Source organism: Microtus pennsylvanicus, chromosome 2, assembly GCF_037038515.1.
Source record: "Microtus pennsylvanicus isolate mMicPen1 chromosome 2, mMicPen1.hap1, whole genome shotgun sequence".
NCBI lineage: Eukaryota > Metazoa > Chordata > Mammalia > Rodentia > Cricetidae > Microtus > Microtus pennsylvanicus.
Window position 1 is genome coordinate 63801985 of NC_134580.1, and position 20853 is coordinate 63822837.

The 20853-nt window shown below is 46.3% G+C and overlaps 1 protein-coding gene across 1 annotated transcript in view; it reads left to right on the forward strand.

The window, feature by feature from the left end:
- Positions 1-20853, forward strand: part of Rgs22 (regulator of G protein signaling 22) — a 106263-nt gene that overhangs the window by 14305 nt on the left and 71105 nt on the right. Inside the window, exons 4-7 of the mRNA XM_075961195.1 lie at positions 11709-11930; positions 17641-17726; positions 18345-18513; positions 20681-20810. Coding sequence (XP_075817310.1) covers positions 11709-11930; positions 17641-17726; positions 18345-18513; positions 20681-20810 — 607 coding nt within the window. The remainder of the gene's footprint in view (positions 1-11708; positions 11931-17640; positions 17727-18344; positions 18514-20680; positions 20811-20853) is intronic.

Below are 20853 nucleotides of genomic sequence, written 5' to 3' on the forward strand. Positions count from 1 at the left end.
GTGTGTGTTTGTGAGTATGTGTGTGAATGTGTGCATGTTGAAGAGCATATGTGAGTGTGGGGACATATGTGTGTGCTCATGCGTGCACATGTGTGTATGCATGTGTGTGCATGCTGAAGAGTGTGTGCATATGTGGGTGTGTGCATGTGCGCGCGCTCATGCATGTGGATGTGTGCATATGTGTGTGTGCATGTGTGTGTGCATATGTGTGTGAGTGTGTGTGGTGTGTGTGCTGGAGAGTATATGTGAGTGTGTGTGCCTATGTGTGTGACTGTGTGTGTGTGTGCATATGTGCACTTGTGGAGGTCAGAGGACAATGTCATGGAGTCAGCTTTCTCTTTCCACCATATATGAAACTCAAGTCATCAGGCTTGAGCAGCAGGTACCTTTACCATGGAGCCACCTCCCCAACCCCAAAGCCTGGACTATCTTGTCAGACATATCTATCAAATATACTTTTTCTTGGACACACTAAAAGGCTAGATGAGATGGCACATGCCTTTAATTCCAGCACTCAGGGGGCACAGACAGGTAGATCTCTTTGAGTTTGAAGCCATCCTGACCCACATTGAAAGTCCCTAGCCAGCCAGGTCTACATAGTGAATCCTGGTCTCAAAAATTAAAATAAAGATAAATCAATTAAGGTAAATTGTGGATGTGATTAATCACACCTCTAACCCCAGTACTCTGAAGCCTGAGGCAGGAGAACTGGCATAAATATTCAAGGCCAGCGTGGGCTATAGAATGAGATCCTAAAAAAACAAGCAAATAAATAAAATAAAGATCAATTAAGAAATTTTTGCTCGGTTCGTATCTCTTTATAGCTGAACATTTGAACTTGAAACCTATTTAGAAATATTCCTATTGAAGAAACTGGAGTTTCCTTGCTCATCAAAAGCTATCTGTACAAAGTTCTGACCTGCTGCATGTGGCAACGTATTAAACCTCAAGCAGTGATAAGGACAATATCAAACTCTCAAGAAACTACTTTGTGTTTTTTTTTTCAAACCTTAGGTTATTATTGTTATCTTCTTAGCAAGACATTAAAGCAAAATTTGTATTTAAGGCAATTAGAGTTTGTACCAGTGATAAATAAGACTCGGAACACACAGGTGGATGCCAGTTCGTAGAGTTTCAGCTCAATAGCAATGATTGACAGAATGGCTGTTAAGAGATTCGGGAAACGTAACACGAGAGTTCCTGAAATGGTTTACCTTGTCCTGGAGAAATAAAGTCAGTGAGGAATGGCATTTCAAAGGAAGTTAAAGCTTTCTAGATGGTTCATAAAAGCAGGAAACTTGCTTTGTTAAAATTTTTACAGGTAAAGGGCTGGGAATGTAGCTCAGGTGATAGCTCATGTTTACCCACCATGTACCAAACCCTGGATGGATCCCCAGCACCACCCAAACCAGGCACGGTGGTGGCTCAAGCCTGCAGGGCTAGCATTTGGGAGGTGGGGTCAGCATCCTTAGCTGTGTGATCCTGTCTCAAGAAAACCAAACAAGCAAGCAAGCAAGCAAACAAAAAAACCAACAAAACAAAATTAACCAGGAAAAAAATGGAACATAGAGAAGTCGCACATAATGTTGAGGAGTGGATGGTAAACCATGTTACAGCCAACCACTGCCCAAGTCTTTGGAAGGGGGAAAGGACTGAGCGCCTTGTCCTTGCTAGGTCTGCACCAGTGAGCTGTGCATGAGGGAGCACTCGCTTTGTGAGTTTCTTTCCTCTCAAAGTCGTTTGTGCTCTCTTTCTGATTTGATCCAACTAGGGACAGTGGAACTGGGCTACTAAGTCACCCGTGCCCTTTCCAGAACCAGACCAGGCCGCACCCTGGGATATTCCCATGGGTCTTCGGGGCATTCTCCCTCACTCTCACAGTCTACTCCTGTGTCACAGCCTCCAGCAGCTTCACAAAGTGCCAGGGTTCTGCTTTCCCGGATTATATACTCTCCCCGCCCTAGGCTCTGCAATCTTTGTTCTTCTCCCAGAAGCACATTTTGTAAAATATGAAAAAGTCATGCTTGCCTAGCAGACATAGAGGTAGTGAGTTCAGGGCCGGCCTGGGACACGGGAGGAGGGGTGGGGTGGAAGTTAAGATACAGCTCAATAGTAGAGACCTCGCCTAGCAGGCTCCCAACCCTGAGTCCCTTCCCAACACCTCACACACCCCAATTCAAAACCAACCAGTCAACACAAGAAATAGCTATTAATCTTAAATTTCAGTTTCTTGGCATTTATGTCTTGGAGACTGCCTTGGTGCTTTGACCCATGAAGTGAATGAGTTCCCTGGCACGTTCAGAAAATCTATCAAGTTGTAGAAGTCAACTGAACAGGAACAGAAAATCAAAGCCAAACATGATTACCTTTCAGCTTCTTGGAAGGGTGAGGCAGGAGGATTGCCCTAAGTTTGAGGCCAGCCTGGGCTACATAGTTTCAGACCCTGTTTTAAAAAAAAAGGAAGAAGAAAATTTGTGGGAAAATTCAGCCACAGTCCTGCAACTCAGTCAAAATAGACGTTGCCAGTTTGTGTGTTTTCTTTCGGGCCTTTGGTCAGTGTGGCATCTGTGAGGAAGCTCCCTGAGGAGCTGCGCCTTCACCCCTCTGCACACACACAAGTCAATTTTGTTGAAGGGGTGTGAAGGGGCTTGAAGGGTTTGAAGGAGTATGAAGGGGTGTGTAGGGATATGAAGGAGTGTGAAGGGGTGTGAAGGGGTGTGAAGGGTGTGAAGGAGTATGAAGGAGCTGTGGGTGATTCTCTCCCCTCCATTCATGACCCTTGTGCTTTCAGAAATACCACTTATTTAACCTTTGTATTTATTTCTCTAAATAACAAGACCAGTACATCCTACAGATTGCTATGGAGTGATGTATGGAGATTGTATGGAGTGACATACTAGAGTTTATTTTTATTTTAACCCCATGGACTCACCTTCCATTCCTGAAAGAGGCAATCCCTTCATCTGACTTGGTGGACCAGCCTGGAGTGCTCTTCCATGCCACACAGATCTGTCATTAGTTTTGCCTTTTAAAAATTATTTTCATTAGAGATCTGGATGAGAAATTATAAGAGGGACCAATATTTTTCCAGTCTAAGTTCACTCAGCTAGTGAACGACAGGGTCCACCCAAGGCCACATGGCACAGAAAGTTCTCTGTGTCCTACCACAGAACTAGGGACAGAAAGTAAACAGGTCATTTGGATAACAGGCAGAGACCTCATGCTTATTCTGATACATAAATGAAGTAAAACAAACAACACTAATGTGTTTGAGGGTACATTAACTGAAGTGGAGTTCAGATCAAGAAAAATATTAGTCTGGAGAGTAGAAGGCACCCGGGTGTTTCTTTGGAAAAGGCTGAATTGTTAGACCACACTTGGAATATTGTGTTGCGATCTTGGTCCCATATGTTAAGAGTTGCTTTGCCAAGCCAGTCTCAGGGAGACTCAGCCCATGAACACGCAGGAAACCATGTCAGACGAGAAAGGGTTGAGAGACATGTGAGTGTTTGACCTGGCGGGGTGGCAAGGGTGGACTGGGGTCGCTCTTTCAAACATCAGAGAGCTAATCAAGGGAAATGGGCTCACGCTCTGTGAACCCAGACGCAGGGCAGCGCCCCATTTACGAGAATCTAGTCTACAAACAACAGGATGGCTGGCCTGGGAGGTGGCAATCATGTATGTGGTGGTATTCAGGTGGGGCTGGGAAATGAGAGGGCTCTGTTGGAAGAGGATGAGGGGGTAAAGGGAGGAGAGAGAGAGTTTTATCCGTTAAATTTTCCCTTAAGACGATTTCTATGACAGAGATTAGAAAATCATAAATAATACTGATGAATGTGGGATGGATCTTATCCCATGCTCTTATTGTATAGAAAAAGTGTTTGTCATCTATCTATCTATCTATCTATCTATCTATCTATCTATCTATCTATCTATCATCTATCTATCTATCTATCCATCCATCTACCTAATCTACTAATATATCATCTGTCTGCCGACGATGGTGGGAGACTGAAGTTACTCAAATGAAAAACGTTGATTCCTCATTCCCTGCTTATTTGCTTAGCAAACCAGGCCTCTCCTGCTTCTCCCCGATCTCCTTAAGGATCATTCCTTTTTCATTTCTCCATCTTCCATGTAAAGTCTCTGAAACAGAGAATCCTTCTAATCTGTCCTCTCACTTCCCTTCCTCTCTCACGTCCTTATCGCGTTAACACAGCCACAGTCTAAGCCTGAGAACATGGCTGTCACATTTTCACATGGGCCTTAGGTCAAGCCAGACTTCCAGCCCCTCTGAGATGCCACCCCACCTTTGAAGGGACAAACCCAAGGCAAGAACGGGCCTACGAGTCAGACTTTGGCTTCTCCCCTTCCTCCCATTACTCCATCACACTCTGGGGACCCAGCGTGAGATCCAGAACCCATGGCTGGTAGCCTGCCCCATGCTGCTTTTGATGGGGGAAGTCCAGGACAGTTGCCTCTGTTGTAAAGGATTGTGGCACTTTCCAGATCTCAGCTTTCATAACTTCACTCTGTCTGTTCTCCAGCCAAGTTCACTTTCAGATATTGTTTTCATTTGGCGTCTGGGAGGATTTTTTTTTTGTTCCTGTCAGCTCTTTATGGACAAGTGTTTGCTCATTAGGTTGTCTTCTGTGCTATAGTGTGAAAACATTTTTCCTTTGGTTTGGTTTTGTGTGTCTTATGCTCAGTGACTGTTGTGGGATGGAGTGGATGAGCCCACATAGATGTAGGTTGGTCCTCCGTGGGTGGTTTCAGATGCTTGTGACATTTATGGTTTGCAGAAGCTGAAGGGGTGGCCCGCTCTATACCCTCCTTGCAAGGATAGGTATGTCATATGTTTGCCAGACCACGCTTAGCTATGCACTTTTGGAATTTTACCATAACTTTTTTTGGCCCCATTCTCCACACTTTTTTTTAAATCTGTAAACTATTATAATTTCTTGCAGCTTTATGAAAGAGTTATATGCTGGGAGGATTGGTGGGTGAGGGGCTGGAGAAAGCATATAAATCTGAGAGATGAGTGGGCTGAGAAGAGATGGAGGGCTTGGGTCTTCCCTTGCCAACATTTAAACGCTCAGAGATTGGTTTGTAAAGGCAATGTTAATGGGATTCCAGGTGACTGTTGAGTTCAGGGTTATACCAACGGGCGCTGCGATAAACCCTTAGCTCCAACATAAAACAATCAGGTTACCTACTGTGGTTCATTTTGTTGATTACTTACTGCAACTCAGTTTGTTAGCTAAGGATATTCCATTCAATTCGTGTGGCATATTAACCCTTCTATCTCACCATCCAATGTCTGGTAAACAATTTATAGTTCAGCATCTAAAACGCTAATAGAAGTTAGATTGGGAGAAGTTGTTATTGGTAGTCAGATGGTTTTTATCCGCTGCCGAGGATTCCTGTTTGAAACACAGCTTTGGAGCTCCATCACTAGAGACAGAGTTGGAACAGAGATGGACATGTATTAAATTAACCCAGTCACTAGTTTTTAATTTAAATACTGTTCAGCTAAATAATTTGGCACCAGCGAGTGTCAGTGGCACTGGGCTGGCAGTGTAAGCACATCACTAATTTTTCACAGGTTTCTTCTCCTCCTCCCTTCTTTCCAGAGAAATGTGGAACCAGCAAATTTATTGTGGTAAAAAAAAAACATTTCCATGCACTTGCTTTTTCTGTGAAAATATTTCTCACACATGGACTGCTAGCCCCACAAAGCTAGCTCTCAGCACCTCTAGGTCAATCCATTTTAGAGCATTTAGAAAATGACACTCTCAAAATGAGAAAACTAAGGCAGAAAAGGGGCAGAAGAGTCTGTAGCAGCTCGTCTGGGTCGCAGGCACAAGCTGAAGGCTTTTCTGTGGTAGGACTGAAAGCCTTGTGTTGTCAAAATCAGTCTAGTCAGCTTTTGGCCGAAAATACTTTCTGTGCCCTTCCTTTCCGTGTCCCCCACTCTCCGTGTCTTTTATTGTTATTTCTGAATTCACTTTAGCAGTTTTGTAGATAAGTCTAGAAATGGGGAAAAAGAAGACTTGTCAAATTTGGGTTGTACTGAAGGCTTGGGGCTCTTCCTTTCATGTGTAGAACATAGCTGGGCAGCGCTACCACATACACGCCTAACTGTTTGCCGTCTGCCCTGGCTGGCCTGTCCCTTTGTGCCCCTGTATCTTGGCACACTGGCTCTGCCTTCTGATGAAGTCTTTCTCTTTTTTGTCTCTCTGATGACTGCCAGTTCATTCTTTAAGACCCAACTTGAGCATCCCACTTTCTACACCTCTTCGCTAACTCCCTGAAGACAGCTAAGTGAATCTCTGTGTGCAACACGATGCTTCTCTTGTGCTCTTTATGTGTTACTGTGACGCTGAAACATACCTGCTATTATACGGATTGCGACCATCATGCTTGTACACAGAGCAAAGGTGGTTTCAAGATAGAAGGTGATTTTCTGTGTCTTGGACCATTCCATGAATGTGTCTCCTAGAGAGGTTTGAGGTAAAAAGTGAGAATCTGCCATTCCCTAACATATCTCATCCTTCTTGCCTCACCATGTAAAGGCAATTTCATCGTTGCACTTGAGTGTTGTGTGCAACAGGAGCATTAAACACAGCTTCACCTGGTCAGTAGCCTTGGAGACAGTGACTCATGTCCAACTGAAACAGCGCTGAGGACAGCACTGACCATTAACGCAGTCAAGGACCCCTCTGCAGGGTTAGCCTTGTTATGGTTTGACTTTGGTCCTGTGTCTATGTGTCTTCACATATCTTTTCTCTTAGGTTATAGGTGCTCTGAGCCCCATTTCAGTTGGGCTTGGTGGTGCATGCCTCCTCGGTATAGTAATATGCCATCCAGCATATGCTGCCACTCACCGAAGAGTCGGTACCGTGTAAATGAATGACCCGCTAGAGGAACAGTGGACTTGGCCACTGTTATCTGAAAAGGGGAAGCCTCAGTTGAGAAAATGCCTCCAGAAGATCCAACTGTAGGGTATTTTCTTAATTAGTGATTGACGAGGGAGGGTACAAGCCATTGTGGGTGGTGCCATCCCTGAGCTGGTGGTCCTGGGTTCTATAAGAAAGCCGGCTGAGCAAGCCATGAGGAGCATCCCTCCATGGCCTCTGCACCAGATCCTGCCTCCAGGGTCCTGCCCTGTGTGAGTTCCTGTCCAGACTTTCTTAGATGACGAACAGTGATGTGGAAGTATAAACCAAATAAATTCTTTCCTCCCCAACTTGCTTTGGTCAATGGTGTTTCATTAGACCAATGATAATCCTAACTAAGAGAGATACGGACTCATTTCTCCTAGATAGACAATCATAAGTGAATAGAGTATTGAACATGAAAGGCACCTTTAGATTTTCTAGTTAAAACCCCCACCCCCTTTTAGCTCAGGAAGGCAAAGTAGTTTCTCCAGTGTTTCTTGAGTTTAATCATTCTGCCTGTTTTTCCTATATTGTTTCTAGTTTAGCCAAGTCTATTCTCAAACATGCTAACTAGGCCAGACATGACATCCTAGCTCCTGCGTGGGGGTGTATTTCCCCGCTGGCATTTGCATTTACACGGATTTTATGTAAGTACATGTTTTGCTGACTTTATCATAGGAAAACAATGCATTTTTATGTACTTGTTCCTTCAAAGGAAGAAGCAAAGCTTTGTTCTCCTCTCAACTCTAGGCTTAGGCACATAATTGACACTTGGACATTTACAATTTTTGATATTACTGAAACAAACTAATGGGGAAGTATTTGAATTTGTTATTCAACATTTTATCATTTTGGAATCATAGTGCTACTAAGGACCTCTGAGATCTAATCGAGCACATAGTTTTTCAGCAGGAAAACATTACCCTTGGCAGATACGGTTAAGCCTTGAGTAACCTTGTCCTGTATTTTTTTAGACTGGCTGACCTGCCATTCAGTACATAGACCAGGCTGGCCTTGGACTCTGGCTCCCCTTGCCTCAGTCTTTCTTGCTCGGTTTCTACAGATGCACACAGCTACTCCTTGCCCTCTACTACTTTTTGATCATTTCCTCTCATTTTATTTTATTATATTTATTTATTTTTGACACAGGGTTTCTCTGTGCAGTCCTGGCTGTCCTGAAACTAATTCTGTAGGCCATGGTGGCCTCAAACTGAGGCCTATAATGGATGCACCTCTTTTACCTTTTAATTTGGTTTCAGAATCCAGCTGGTTTCGTAAGTGCCTATAAGCAGCATGGCCTAAGCCATTCATCAAACGATCAGAACAGGTCTGGAAAAACTGATCTTCAGTTTTGTAGGTTGTGCACCTCGGGAAGTTAGGATGCTTCTGAGTGAGCTGCGCCATTCACCACGAGCCCTGACTGAGATCCCCGGCCTTTTAGTCATCGCTGCTGAGTTCTGTGGAAGGCACACTGCGGCACTTGCTGGTATACCAAAGACCTTTTTAACCTTTCTTAGCTTCGGGTTTGCTTTATACAGAGGCCGATAGCTACCACACCAAACATGCTTTTGATGGCAATGACACCCTGTCTCCCCAGAGTATAGTGACGGCTGTTCTTAGGCTGGTCCCACATCATAGTCTAGCAAGGAGACACACCCCCTCCAGACTGCTACTGAGGAACTGAGATGATCTACCCTGCTCCCATAGTTACCCTGTTGCCATCCTCCTAGTTCCCAGAACATTGTTCTGAAAGTGAGATGCAAAACCCTCCCTTATCTGGTCCTTCTGCTTTTTTTCCATTAGTCTTTCTGTTTTGACCCTTATACTCTGTTCTGTTCTCTTCTGTCCTGTCCTGTCCTCTTCTGTCCTGTCCTGTCCTCTTCTGTCCTGTCCTGTCCTCTTCTGTCCTGTCCTGTCCTCTTCTGTCCTGTCCTGTCCTCGTCTGTCCTGTCCTGTCCTCTTCTGTCCTGTCCTGTCCTGTCCTCTTCTGTCCTGTCCTGTCCTCTTCTGTCCTGTCCTCTTCTGTCCAGTTCTCTTCTGTCCTGTCCTGTCTTCTTCTGTCCTGTCCTGTCCTCTTCTGTCCTGTCCTGTCCTCTTCTGTCCTGTCCTGTCCTCTTCTGTCCTGTCCTCTTCTGTCCAGTTCTCTTCTGTCCTGTCCTCTTCTGTTCTCTTCTGTCCTGTCCTGTCCTCTTCTGTTCTCTTCTGTCCTGTCCTGTCCTCTTCTGTTCTCTTCTGTCCTGTCCTCTTCTGTCCTGTCCTGTCCTCTTCTGTCCAGTTCTCTTCTGTCCTGTCCTGTCCTCTTCTGTCCTGTCCTGTCTTCTTCTGTCCTGTCCTGTCTTCTTCTGTCCTGTCCTGTCCTCTTCTGTCCTGTCCTGTCCTCTTCTGTCCTGTCCTGTCCTCTTCTGTCCTGTCCTCTTCTGTCCAGTTCTCTTCTGTCCTGTCCTCTTCTGTCCAGTTCTCTTCTGTCCTGTCCTCTTCTGTTCTCTTCTGTCCTGTCCTGTCCTCTTCTGTTCTCTTCTGTCCTGTCCTGTCCTCTTCTGTTCTCTTCTGTCCTGTCCTCTTCTGTTCTCTTCTGTCCTGTCCTCTTCTGTCCTGTCCTGTCCTCTTCTGTCCTGTTCTCTTCTGTCCTGTCCTCTTCTGTTCTCTTCTGTCCTGTCCTCTTCTGTCCTGTCCTGTCCTCTTCTGTCCTGTTCTCTTCTGTCCTGTCCTCTTCTGTTCTCTTCTGTCCTGTCCTCTTCTGTCCTGTCCTCTTCTGTCCTGTCCTCTTCTGTTCTCTTCTGTCCTGTCCTGTTCTCTTCTGTCCTGTCCTCTTCTGTCCTGTCCTCTTCTGTACTGTCCTGTCCTATCCTAGTCTACCTAGGGTTATTTCAAGACAATTCTTCTCTAGATGTGGGTCTCTTTGTGCATTTGCACCTTTATTAGTAAGACCAGAGAAAATAAGAATCTAGAAACCACACTGTTTCCCTTGAAGCTCTCCTGACATCACAGGGTTACCACTTAGCGCCTACCTAATGGCACAGAGAGGGCATCACACACACCAGCTTTCTCACATGTGAGGCAGTATGGTGAAGGACAGTGTGCCTGCCATCTTTGGAACCCGCAGGGCTTGTTTGCATGACTCAGCTTTCCCTTCATAGCTGTGACTCCATGGACCAGCCCTTAACGGCCTGTAAACAGCTGTCCAGGGGCTGAAGTACCTGGTGACCGAGCATTGAGGTGTTTGTCACAGATAGAGTAGGTCCCCAGCAGGGAGTAGTTCTTGTCGGTTGTGTCTGCTGGTTACATCTTTCTAGTCATACTGAGCATTAGTTATACACAGGCTCAGAGCATCATGGTTGTTTGAACATTTTTATTTGATTAGTAGGAATTTTTCCTTCTCTATTGAGCTAACTAATTTGCATCCTTTATTTTCAATTTTTCCTATCTTTGTGTTCATCTGGCGGCTATATCTCAAGGTGGAAATAGAAAACAGGATGGCCCGTCTTGTTAAGGTCTTCATCTCCCTGACCCCACAAGTGTGAGTCTGTACCTGCCGCATTTATTCCATTTCCTTCCCTAAATCAGATAAATCTTGTCTCTGGTATTACAGACTTGTCCAGGAATACCACATCAAGGGGTGTATTTTTATTAGGCCCATGGTGTCTGTTTAACCTATATTCAGAAGACAGATGCAATAGATCATGAATAAAATGTGGTTATTAAAGGAACCTTACAGGTAATTTCCGGATTGATTATGCTTACTGAATTAAACTTGGCGTGCTGGAGTTGGGTTCTAAATCGGTTTAGAATGCATACTGGCTGTGTCTTAGGTCTGTTTCCAGTCATTAAATACCTTAGAATGAGCAACATTCTGGACTCTTGAGATGTGATACCTTGTGACATAAATATTTTTAGCTTAAAGCTTACAAAGATACCCTGCAATTCATTATTACATTATATCTGTAGTCTGTACAGCAGCTCTACAGGGCACCTACAGTTACAGCTGTAGTCTGCACAGAAGCTCTACAGGGGCACTTAGAGCCGTCTACCACTTTCCTAAGCATCTGTAAATTACATAAGTGAGTGGTCAATTCACGATGGTTCCCTGGAAAAGGAACCCGATCCCAGATTTAAAGGACAAAATTAGAGACGATATAGTCAATGTACCATCAATTCTTCTGGAATAAAAAGGACCTAAAAATCTTTAACGGTTTATCCAAAGTCAGAGAGCTGTTTGCTGACAAGCTAGCATTCAAACTCAAGACTTCTGGTAGTTGCGTATTAACTGCCCATCTTTAAATTAAAGTTGGAAACCTTCCGCGCTGCTGCGAGTGCTCAGAAAGTCGGGCTCTTTCACATTCCGGTCGCTCCGTGAAGAACGTGCTGATAGGGTCTTCAGTGAAGAACAGCTTGCAGTTAATATGCGCTTTTGGGAAAGAGAAATTGCTCGCTTTCATGCCTCTTTTCCCTTCCTTCATTCTCACCCGGTAACCCACCTCCTCCTGTGAGGGTACCTGCTCCCAAGAAGCCAGGTGTGTCACCTTCTCTAGTTCTCGAGCATCACAGAGGTAAGATCACACAAACAGCACACCCTGGCACTGTTTCCATGGCGTAAATTTCCGGTAAGAAAGCCTTCAGTGGATCCTCTGCCCTCTGGTAAAGGGGTTTCCAAGATTCTAAAAGGGAAGGGAGATAATGATTGAGAAGATGAAAATATGACATCAGGTCCCTCTAGAGAATGAGTTTCTATATTTTAAATTTTAAACATTTTCGTACTTTGTATTACAGACCTTCTCAGAGGCGATTAGATTCAATGTGGACTATGGAGTTTTTGAGGTGATCAACAATGCACCACAGCTTCTGGAAAAGCAACTGAAAAGAATTCTGCAAAATCAGCAACCTCGAAATCCCATCTATGATGTTATAAGGAAAGGAAAAAGTGATGCTAAACCTTTTCAAAAGAGTATCCCCCGTGAAGATGAGACCATTAACGTCAACTACACCATCATGGTAAGCCAGCATGCTTGAGTCTGTCTTCTAAAATCAAGGAAGCATTTGGTCAGCCAGAGAGATGGCTCAGCAGTTAGCGGCACTTACTGCTCTGCCAGAGGACCCGGTCCTGATTCCCCACACCCAGTTCCAGGGAACCCAGCGCCCTCTTGTGGCCCCTATGGCCCCAGGTGCGCACATGGCACACATACATACAGGCAAAACAGTCATAGACAGAAAATAAAAAAAAATGAAGCACTTGGTGAATTGACACAAAGTTTCTCAAATGCAATCAGATTTATTCATGTGTTGTGCTTACATGGAATGTCATCTGTTCACGTAAAATGGACCATTTAGCAGTTTTGTTGATTTTTATCAACCAATATAAGAATGATCAAGTGATTTGCCTTGACTATATAAAATGTCAAGTATATTTATATAGTAAATATGCATATTTTTATAGTTTAGTTTCCTTCTAGGAAATGTGTGTATAAAGGAAGCTTATTTCCTCTGGGTTTTTTTTTTTGAACCAATTCTATTCACAGTTGGAGCTGAGATGGCTTTGAAGCACCAGGATGCACACTGTTGTAGGTGGAGGCTGCTTGTTCATTCCCAGTCACCCAGACCCGAAATAGTCACACAGAAACTATTAATTACAACACACTTCGTCAATAGCTTAGGCATATTCCTAGCTAACTCTTACATCTTAAATTAACCCATTTCTATTCATCTGTGTATGACCACATGGTTGTGACCTACTGGAAAGGTTCCATCCGATGTCTGTCTCCTGTGGCGGCTACATAGCATCTCTCTGACTCTGCCTACTCTCTTCCTACCCTGCCATAGGCCCAAAGCAACTTTTTTTTTATTAATCAAATGGTCATAAAATATATTCACAGCATACAGAGGGGAATCCCACATCACCCTGTGACTCTGTCCTTCCTGGCTTCAAATTCTGTATTTAGCTGCCAGTTTCTGTCCTGTTTGCTTTAGGTCAGAAAACCTATATCTGGATAAACCCACGAGCTGTGCTCCCAGGAAAAAGTGACATGAGGAACTTGGTTTCCACCATCAGCCACGCCTCCTCAGGTGTGCTGTGTGGATCAGTGACCAAAGATTATTTAAAAATGCTATTTTAGAACTAGGGAGAAGTAGGCTGAAAAATACAATTGCTCATAACTTCAGACAGTTCTACTCCAATTCTCTGGCTATTAAATTTAGATATATTTCTCTTTTAACTTCTATCATAGTAAATGCTAATAAGAATTACATTAAAGCATTGTTTTGAAGGTGGATCAGAAAAATTGAATTATATAAATTATTAGCTAAAAGTTTTCTAACTGGGTATGCAAATATTTAGTAACAACAATAATTAGTAACACATTACTAATTATACTAAATCTATGTAGCTTAACCATCCTAATTAAGAGAGTCAGATGGGACTAGAAAAAGAAGACTCAATTATTTGTTATCTAAAAGAAAGCAACCTTAAGTATAAAATAAATATATTAGAAGAAGGTATATGCCATATAATTACTAATTAAAAGAGAGCTAGGGTGATTATATTAGTATCAAAGTAGACTTCAGAACACGGACTCCTGCATAGGGTAAAGAAGGCTATTAAACAGTGATAAAATGTTAGCTCATAGAAAGCACGACCAGCTTTAATGTGTGTGTGCCTAACTGTAGAACACTGGAATACATAATCAGACATAAAGAGGAAATAGTCAAAAAACCGCAGAGAAAGACTGAGATTAAAACATTGCTTTTAGTAACCATAGAAACGGTGGATCCTAAGGACATGGCATTTCTCTGTCTCACTTGCAATGAAGTCAACCTGTTGATACTTATAGACTCAACCTGTTGGTGCCTGTAGACTCAACCCGTTGATGTTTATAGACTCAACCTGTTGATGTTTATAGACTCAACCTGTTAATGCCTGTACACTCAACCTGTTGGTGCCTGTAGACTCAACCTGTTGGTGCCTGTAGACTCAACCCGTTGATGTTTATAGACTCAACCTGTTGATGTTTATAGACTCAACCTGTTAATGCCTGTACACTCAACCTGTTGGTGCCTGTAGACTCAACCTGTTGGTGCCTGTAGACTCAACCCGTTGATGTTTATAGACTCAACCTGTTGATGTTTATAGACTCAACCTGTTAATGCCTGTACACTCAACCTGTTGGTGCCTGCACACTCAACCTGTTGGTGCCTGTACACTCAACCTGTTGGTGCCTGTAGACTCAACCTGTTGGTGCCTGTAGACACCTCACCCCACAAAACCAAAGTTCATGTTCATTCAGATTACACTTAGAGTGGTTATCAAAATTGATGTTATTCTGACATTAAAGTAAACCATAATAATAAAAATATGTGAAATTTATTATTGATCAACTCAGAATTAAATCATAAGTCGGTAACAAAAGAATATGGAAAAATCTCCAAATACTCAAATAATTAAGCAATATACTTCTAAATAACCCAAAAGTCAAAAAGTAAGTCTCAAAGAAAACAAGAAACTAAAGTAAACCATCGCAATTTGGGATGTAGCTAAATTAGCATTAGAATGAAATTTATGTAGTTAAGTAATAGGAAATACGTAATAGAAAATAGAAATACCAAGCATTGCTGGCAGTGATCTATCTTCTACCATGGGAAACAAGAAAGAGAAAGGCTAATTGAGACCCAAAGTAAAAAAGAAACATCATAGCCATGGACTTCTGACCCGCCTGTGGTGGACTACAGGCTTGCACCACCATGCTCACGCCTGTGACTATATCAATGCACTACCACACTCATGCCTGTGACTACAGCAGTGCACCACCACGCTCACGCCTGTGACTACAGGCATGCACCACCACGCTCACGCCTGTGACTACAGCAGTGCACCACCACGCTCACGCCTGTAACTACAGCAGTGCACCACCACGCTCACGCCTGTAACTATATCAATGCACCACCACATTCACGCCTGTGACTACAGCAGTGCACCACCACGCTCACACCTGTAACTATATCAATGCACCACCACGCTCACGCCTGTGACTACAGCAGTGCACCACCATGCTCACGCCTGTAACTATATCAATGCACCACCACGCTCACGCCTGTGACTACAGGCTTGCACCACCACGCTCACGCCTGTGACTACAGCAGTGCACCACCACGCTCACGCCTGTGACTACAGCAGTGCACCACCACGCTCACGCCTGTGACTACAGCAGTGCACCACCACGCTCACGCCTGTAACTATATCAATGCACTACCACATTCACGCCTGTGACTACAGCAGTGCACCACCACGCTCACGCCTGTAACTATATCAATGCACCACCACGCTCACGCCTGTGACTACAGCAGTGCACCACCACGCTCACGCCTGTAACTATATCAATGCACCACCACGCTCACGCCTGTGACTACAGCAGTGCACCACCATGCTCACGCCTGTAACTATATCAATGCACCACCACGCTCACGCCTGTGACTACAGGCTTGCACCACCACGCTCACGCCTGTGACTACAGCAGTGCACCACCACGCTCACGCCTGTGACTACAGGCTTGCACCACCACGCTCACGCCTGTGACTACAGCAGTGCACCACCACGCTCACGCCTGTAACTATATCAATGCACCACCACATTCACGCCTGTGACTACAGCAGTGCACCACCACGCTCACACCTGTAACTATATCAATGCACCACCACGCTCACGCCTGTGACTACAGCAGTGCACCACCATGCTCACGCCTGTAACTATATCAATGCACCACCACGCTCACGCCTGTGACTACAGGCTTGCACCACCACGCTCACGCCTGTGACTACAGCAGTGCACCACCACGCTCACGCCTGTGACTACAGCAGTGCACCACCACGCTCACGCCTGTGACTACAGCAGTGCACCACCACGCTCACGCCTGTAACTATATCAATGCACTACCACATTCACGCCTGTGACTACAGCAGTGCACCACCACGCTCACGCCTGTAACTATATCAATGCACCACCACGCTCACGCCTGTGACTACAGCAGTGCACCACCACGCTCACGCCTGTAACTATATCAATGCACCACCACGCTCACGCCTGTGACTACAGCAGTGCACCACCATGCTCACGCCTGTAACTATATCAATGCACCACCACGCTCACGCCTGTGACTACAGGCTTGCACCACCACGCTCACGCCTGTGACTACAGCAGTGCACCACCACGCTCACGCCTGTGACTACAGGCTTGCACCACCACGCTCACGCCTGTGACTACAGCAGTGCACCACCACGCTCACGCCTGTAACTATATCAATGCACCACCACGCTCACGCCTGTGACTACAGCAGTGCACCACCACGCTCACGCCTGTGACTACAGCAGTGCACCACCACGCTCACGCCTGTGACTACAGCAGTGCACCACCACGCTCACGCCTGTGACTACAGCAGTGCACCACCACGCTCACGCCTGTGACTACAGCAGTGCACCACCACGCTCACGCCTGTGACTACAGCAGTGCACCACCACGCTCACGCCTGTGGTGGACTACAGGCATGCACCACCACGCTCACGCCTGTGACTACAGGCTTGCACCACCACGCTCACGCCTGTGACTACAGCAGTGCACCACCACGCTCACGCCTGTGACTACAGGCTTGCACCACCACGCTCACGCCTGTAACTATATCAATGCACTACCACACTCATGCCTGTGACTACAGGCTTGCACCACCACGCTCACGCCTGTGACTACAGCAGTGCACCACCACGCTCACGCCTGTGACTACAGGCTTGCACCACCACGCTCACGCCTGTAACTATATCAATGCACTACCACACTCATGCCTGTGACTACAGGCTTGCACCACCACGCTCACGCCTGTGACTACAGCAGTGCACCACCATGCTCACGCCTGTAACTACAGCAGTGCACCACCACGCTCACGCCTGTGACTACAGCAATGCACACCACGTTCACGCCTGTGACTACAGCAATGCACACCACACTCACGCCTGTAACTATATCAATGCCCTACCACACTCACGCCTGTGACTACAGGCTTGCACCACCACGCTCACGCCTGTGACTACAGGCTTGCACCACCACACTCACGCCTGTGACTACAGCAGTGCACCACCACGCTCACGCCTGTGACTACAGCAGTGCACCACCAGGCTCACGCCTGTGACTACAGCAATACACACCACGTTCACGCCTGTGACTACAGCAATGCACACCATGTTCATGCCTGTAACTATATCAATGCACCACCACGCTCACGCCTGTGACTACAGGCTTGCACCACCACACTCACGCCTGTGACTACAGCAGTGCACCACCACGCTCACGCCTGTGACTACAGCAGTGCACCACCACGCTCACGCCTGTGACTACAGGCTTGCACCACCACGCTCACGCCTGTGACTACAGCAGTGCACCACCACGCTCACGCCTGTGACTACAGCAGTGCACCACCACGCTCACGCCTGTGACTACAGCAGTGCACCACCACGCTCACGCCTGTGACTACAGGCTTGCACCACCACGCTCACGCCTGTGACTACAGGCTTGCACCACCACGCTCACGCCTGTGACTATATCAGTGCACCACCACGCTCACGTCTGTGCTGGGATTAAAACCAGGTCTTCGTGCATTCTAGGCAAGCACTCTACAAACTGTAGCAATGGCAACCTGAAGATGACTTTTTCTTCATTTTCTCTTAATAGTGCCTCAACCGTGAACAAGGTATTAAGTGGATCAAAAGGAAGAGACTTCCAGCATTTCTGGAAAGTGATTGCTACTTTGAATACAGGTATCATGCTGCCATCGGCCTGTGTTTTTCTAAATGCCTGTTTGCTTCATATAAAGTTATTTTTTATGATATCAATTGGCATTTGGATCCTATCTGCTATTTCTAAAACAGGAGTGATAAAAAACATTGGCAAAAATCAGAGAGCTTTTCTAAAGAAATTTCACAGTTGTATGTCTTTGATCATATTTTTAAACTTACCGTCACTCACATTGGTGTTTATAGAAATACAAAGGGAATGTTAGTGTGACCTTGACAACAGAATGTGGGGGACTAGAGAGAAGTCTCAGGAGCTAAGACTTGTTCTTGCAGAGGGCATGGGCTTGGTTCCCAGCACCCACATGGTGGTTCACAACCATCCCTGACTCCAGGTCCAGGGAACTGGATGCCCTCACATGAACTCCATGGTCACACAGGCAGGCAAGTGTAAAGATACATGGATCTTTAAACATGTTTTTAAAAACACAGAACATCTGTGTGGGGCTGAGGATTCCCCTCTAAACTGTAAAACTTTACTAAAATTTTAACTTTGTTTAGAATAATAGTTTTAAATAAAATACGAATGAAAAGGGAGCACTTCTGTGAGTAAAGCTTTGTTAGTTTGTGACTTCTGCAACACAGGTTAGCCAAACTGATCTCGCAAGCAACATGGAGCAATTCAGGCATAAACTTCATAGTGGGTACAAGCTTCTCCCCCTGGATCCTGAGAAAACCGCCCACTCCACCTCTACCTACTGACGAAGAGGACAACCTCATGATTATGAAAAAGTTCTACGTTTCTCTTGGCCAGGTAAGATGAGGGTTTTCACGACTCAGCACCAATGAAACCTTTTGTTTCAAATCAAGAGAAACTGATTTAAAGACCCCGCCCCAAGCAGAGTGAGGTTTCTTATGGGTTTATGCCGACTCGTTTGATACGCAGAAATGAAAATCAAATGGACTTTCCTCACACATGCGAAGTAGCAATTGAGACTGAGATGCGTGCTCCTTATCGCCTAGGAAGTAAGGGCATGTGCATTATATTCTGAATTTATTATAGCAATTCAGTAAGGATGTTAAGTCTTGTTTAGATGATACTTAGTTGTGAAAATGCATTACTATTTTATCAGACAGATTTCCCTTCTGTTATTGCTTAAGCATAGAGTCGTTGTGAATGGTTAGATACAAGCTAGAATCAATTGTCCTTTTAGACTGTCCGCATATCTAGATTGTCCAAATATAGGGATAATTTGTATTTTATTTTTTCTCCAATTACCAGGTCTTTCCTCTTGCAATATACCCACTATACCCAAATCTATATGAAATCTGAAGCAGGAGGCTCATATGCCCTTTATTCTTTGTCAGTAATTGGCAATCATTTGTGCTGTGGGTGTCAGGACAGAGAGGGGTGAGGTGGGCGTCGGACGGAGAGGGGTGAGGTGGGCGTCAGGACAGAGAGGGGTGAGGTGGGCGTCAGGACGGAAGGGTGAGGTGGGCGTCAGGACAGAGAGGGGTGAGGTGGACGTCAGGACGGAAGGGTGAGGTGGGCGTCAGGACAGAGAGGGGTGAGGTGGGCGTCAGGACAGAGAGGGGTGAGGTGGGCGTCAGGAAGGAGAGGTGAGGTGGGCGTCAGGACAGAGAGGGGTGAGGTGGGCGTCAGGACAGAGAGGGGGTGAGGTGGGCGTCAGGACAGAGAGGGGTGAGGTGGGCGTCAGGACAGAGAGGGGTGAGGTGGGCGTCAGGAAGGAGAGGTGAGGTGGGCGTCAGGACGGAGTGGTGAGGTGGGCGTCAGGACGGAGAGGGGTGAGGTGGGCGTCAGGACAGAGAGGGGTGAGGTGGGCGTCAGGACAGAGGGGTGAGGTGGACGTCAGGACAGAGAGGGGTGAGGTGGGCGTCAGGACAGAGAGGGGTGAGGTGGGCGTCAGGACAGAGGGGTGAGGTGGACGTCAGGACAGAGAGGGGTGAGGTGGGCGTCAGGACGGAGGGGTGAGGTGGACGTCAGGACGGAGGGGTGAGGTGGGCGTCAGGACGGAGGGGTGAGGTGGACGTCAGGACGGAGGGGTGAGGTGGACGTCAGGACAGAGAGGGGTGAGGTGGACGTCAGGACCGAGAGGGGTGAGGTGGACGTCAGGACGGAGGGGTGAGGTGGGCGTCAGGACGGAGGGGTGAGGTGGACGTCAGGACGGAGGGGTGAGGTGGACGTCAGGACGGAGGGGTGAGGTGGGCGTCAGGACGGAGGGGTGAGGTGGACGTCAGGACGGAGAGGGGTGAGGTGGGCGTCAGGACAGAGAGGGGTGAGGTGGACGTCAGGACGGAGGGGTGTGGTGGGCGTCAGGACGGAGGGGTGAGGTGGGCGTCAGGACAGAGAGGGGTGAGGTGGGCGTCAGGACAGAGGGGTGAGGTGGACGTCAGGACAGAGAGGGGTGAGGTGGGCGTCAGGACAGAGAGGGGTGAGGTGGACGTCAGGAAGAGAGGGGTGACATGGACGTCAGGACGGAGGGGTGAGGTGGGCGTCAGGACAGAGAGGGGTGAGGTGGGCGTCAGGACGGAGGGGTGAGGTGGACGTCAGGACAGTGGGCTGTGTAGGCAGCAGGCACAGGTTTTGCCCGTTGTCACCTAATATGAAAGAGTGAATTGAAATTTATTCTTTTCCCATTCTCTAAGTTTTTTTATTCCTGTACATCCGCATGTTGTCTGCCTGCATGCTTGCCATGGAGCCGGAGTTGCAGGTTGTTGTGAGCCACTCCATGTTCTAGGAACTGAATTTGGGTCTCTGTAAGAACAGCAAGTGCTCCTCACTGTGGAGCCATCTCTCCAGCCTCTGCTCTTATCTACTGAGTTTTTAGTACAATTTTCCTTTAATAATGTATTTCCCTCATACATTATAACCCATAAATTGCATTATAATGATTATTTTTCAGCGTTTTGAATGGCAGAATGTATTAAAGCTATATTAAGCTAACGCCTTTTCTTCCTAGGCCTCCTATACTCAAACGCAAGATTGGTTTACACTAGCAAAGCAATGTCAGCAAACAGTAACGACCTTTTCACTACCCTGCTGTGTACCCCACCACAAAACTGCATCACCAATTCTTTCTTCTGTGTCTGGTAAGCAAAGACAAGGCCCTTCAGAATCCGCTGTCTGCTGCAT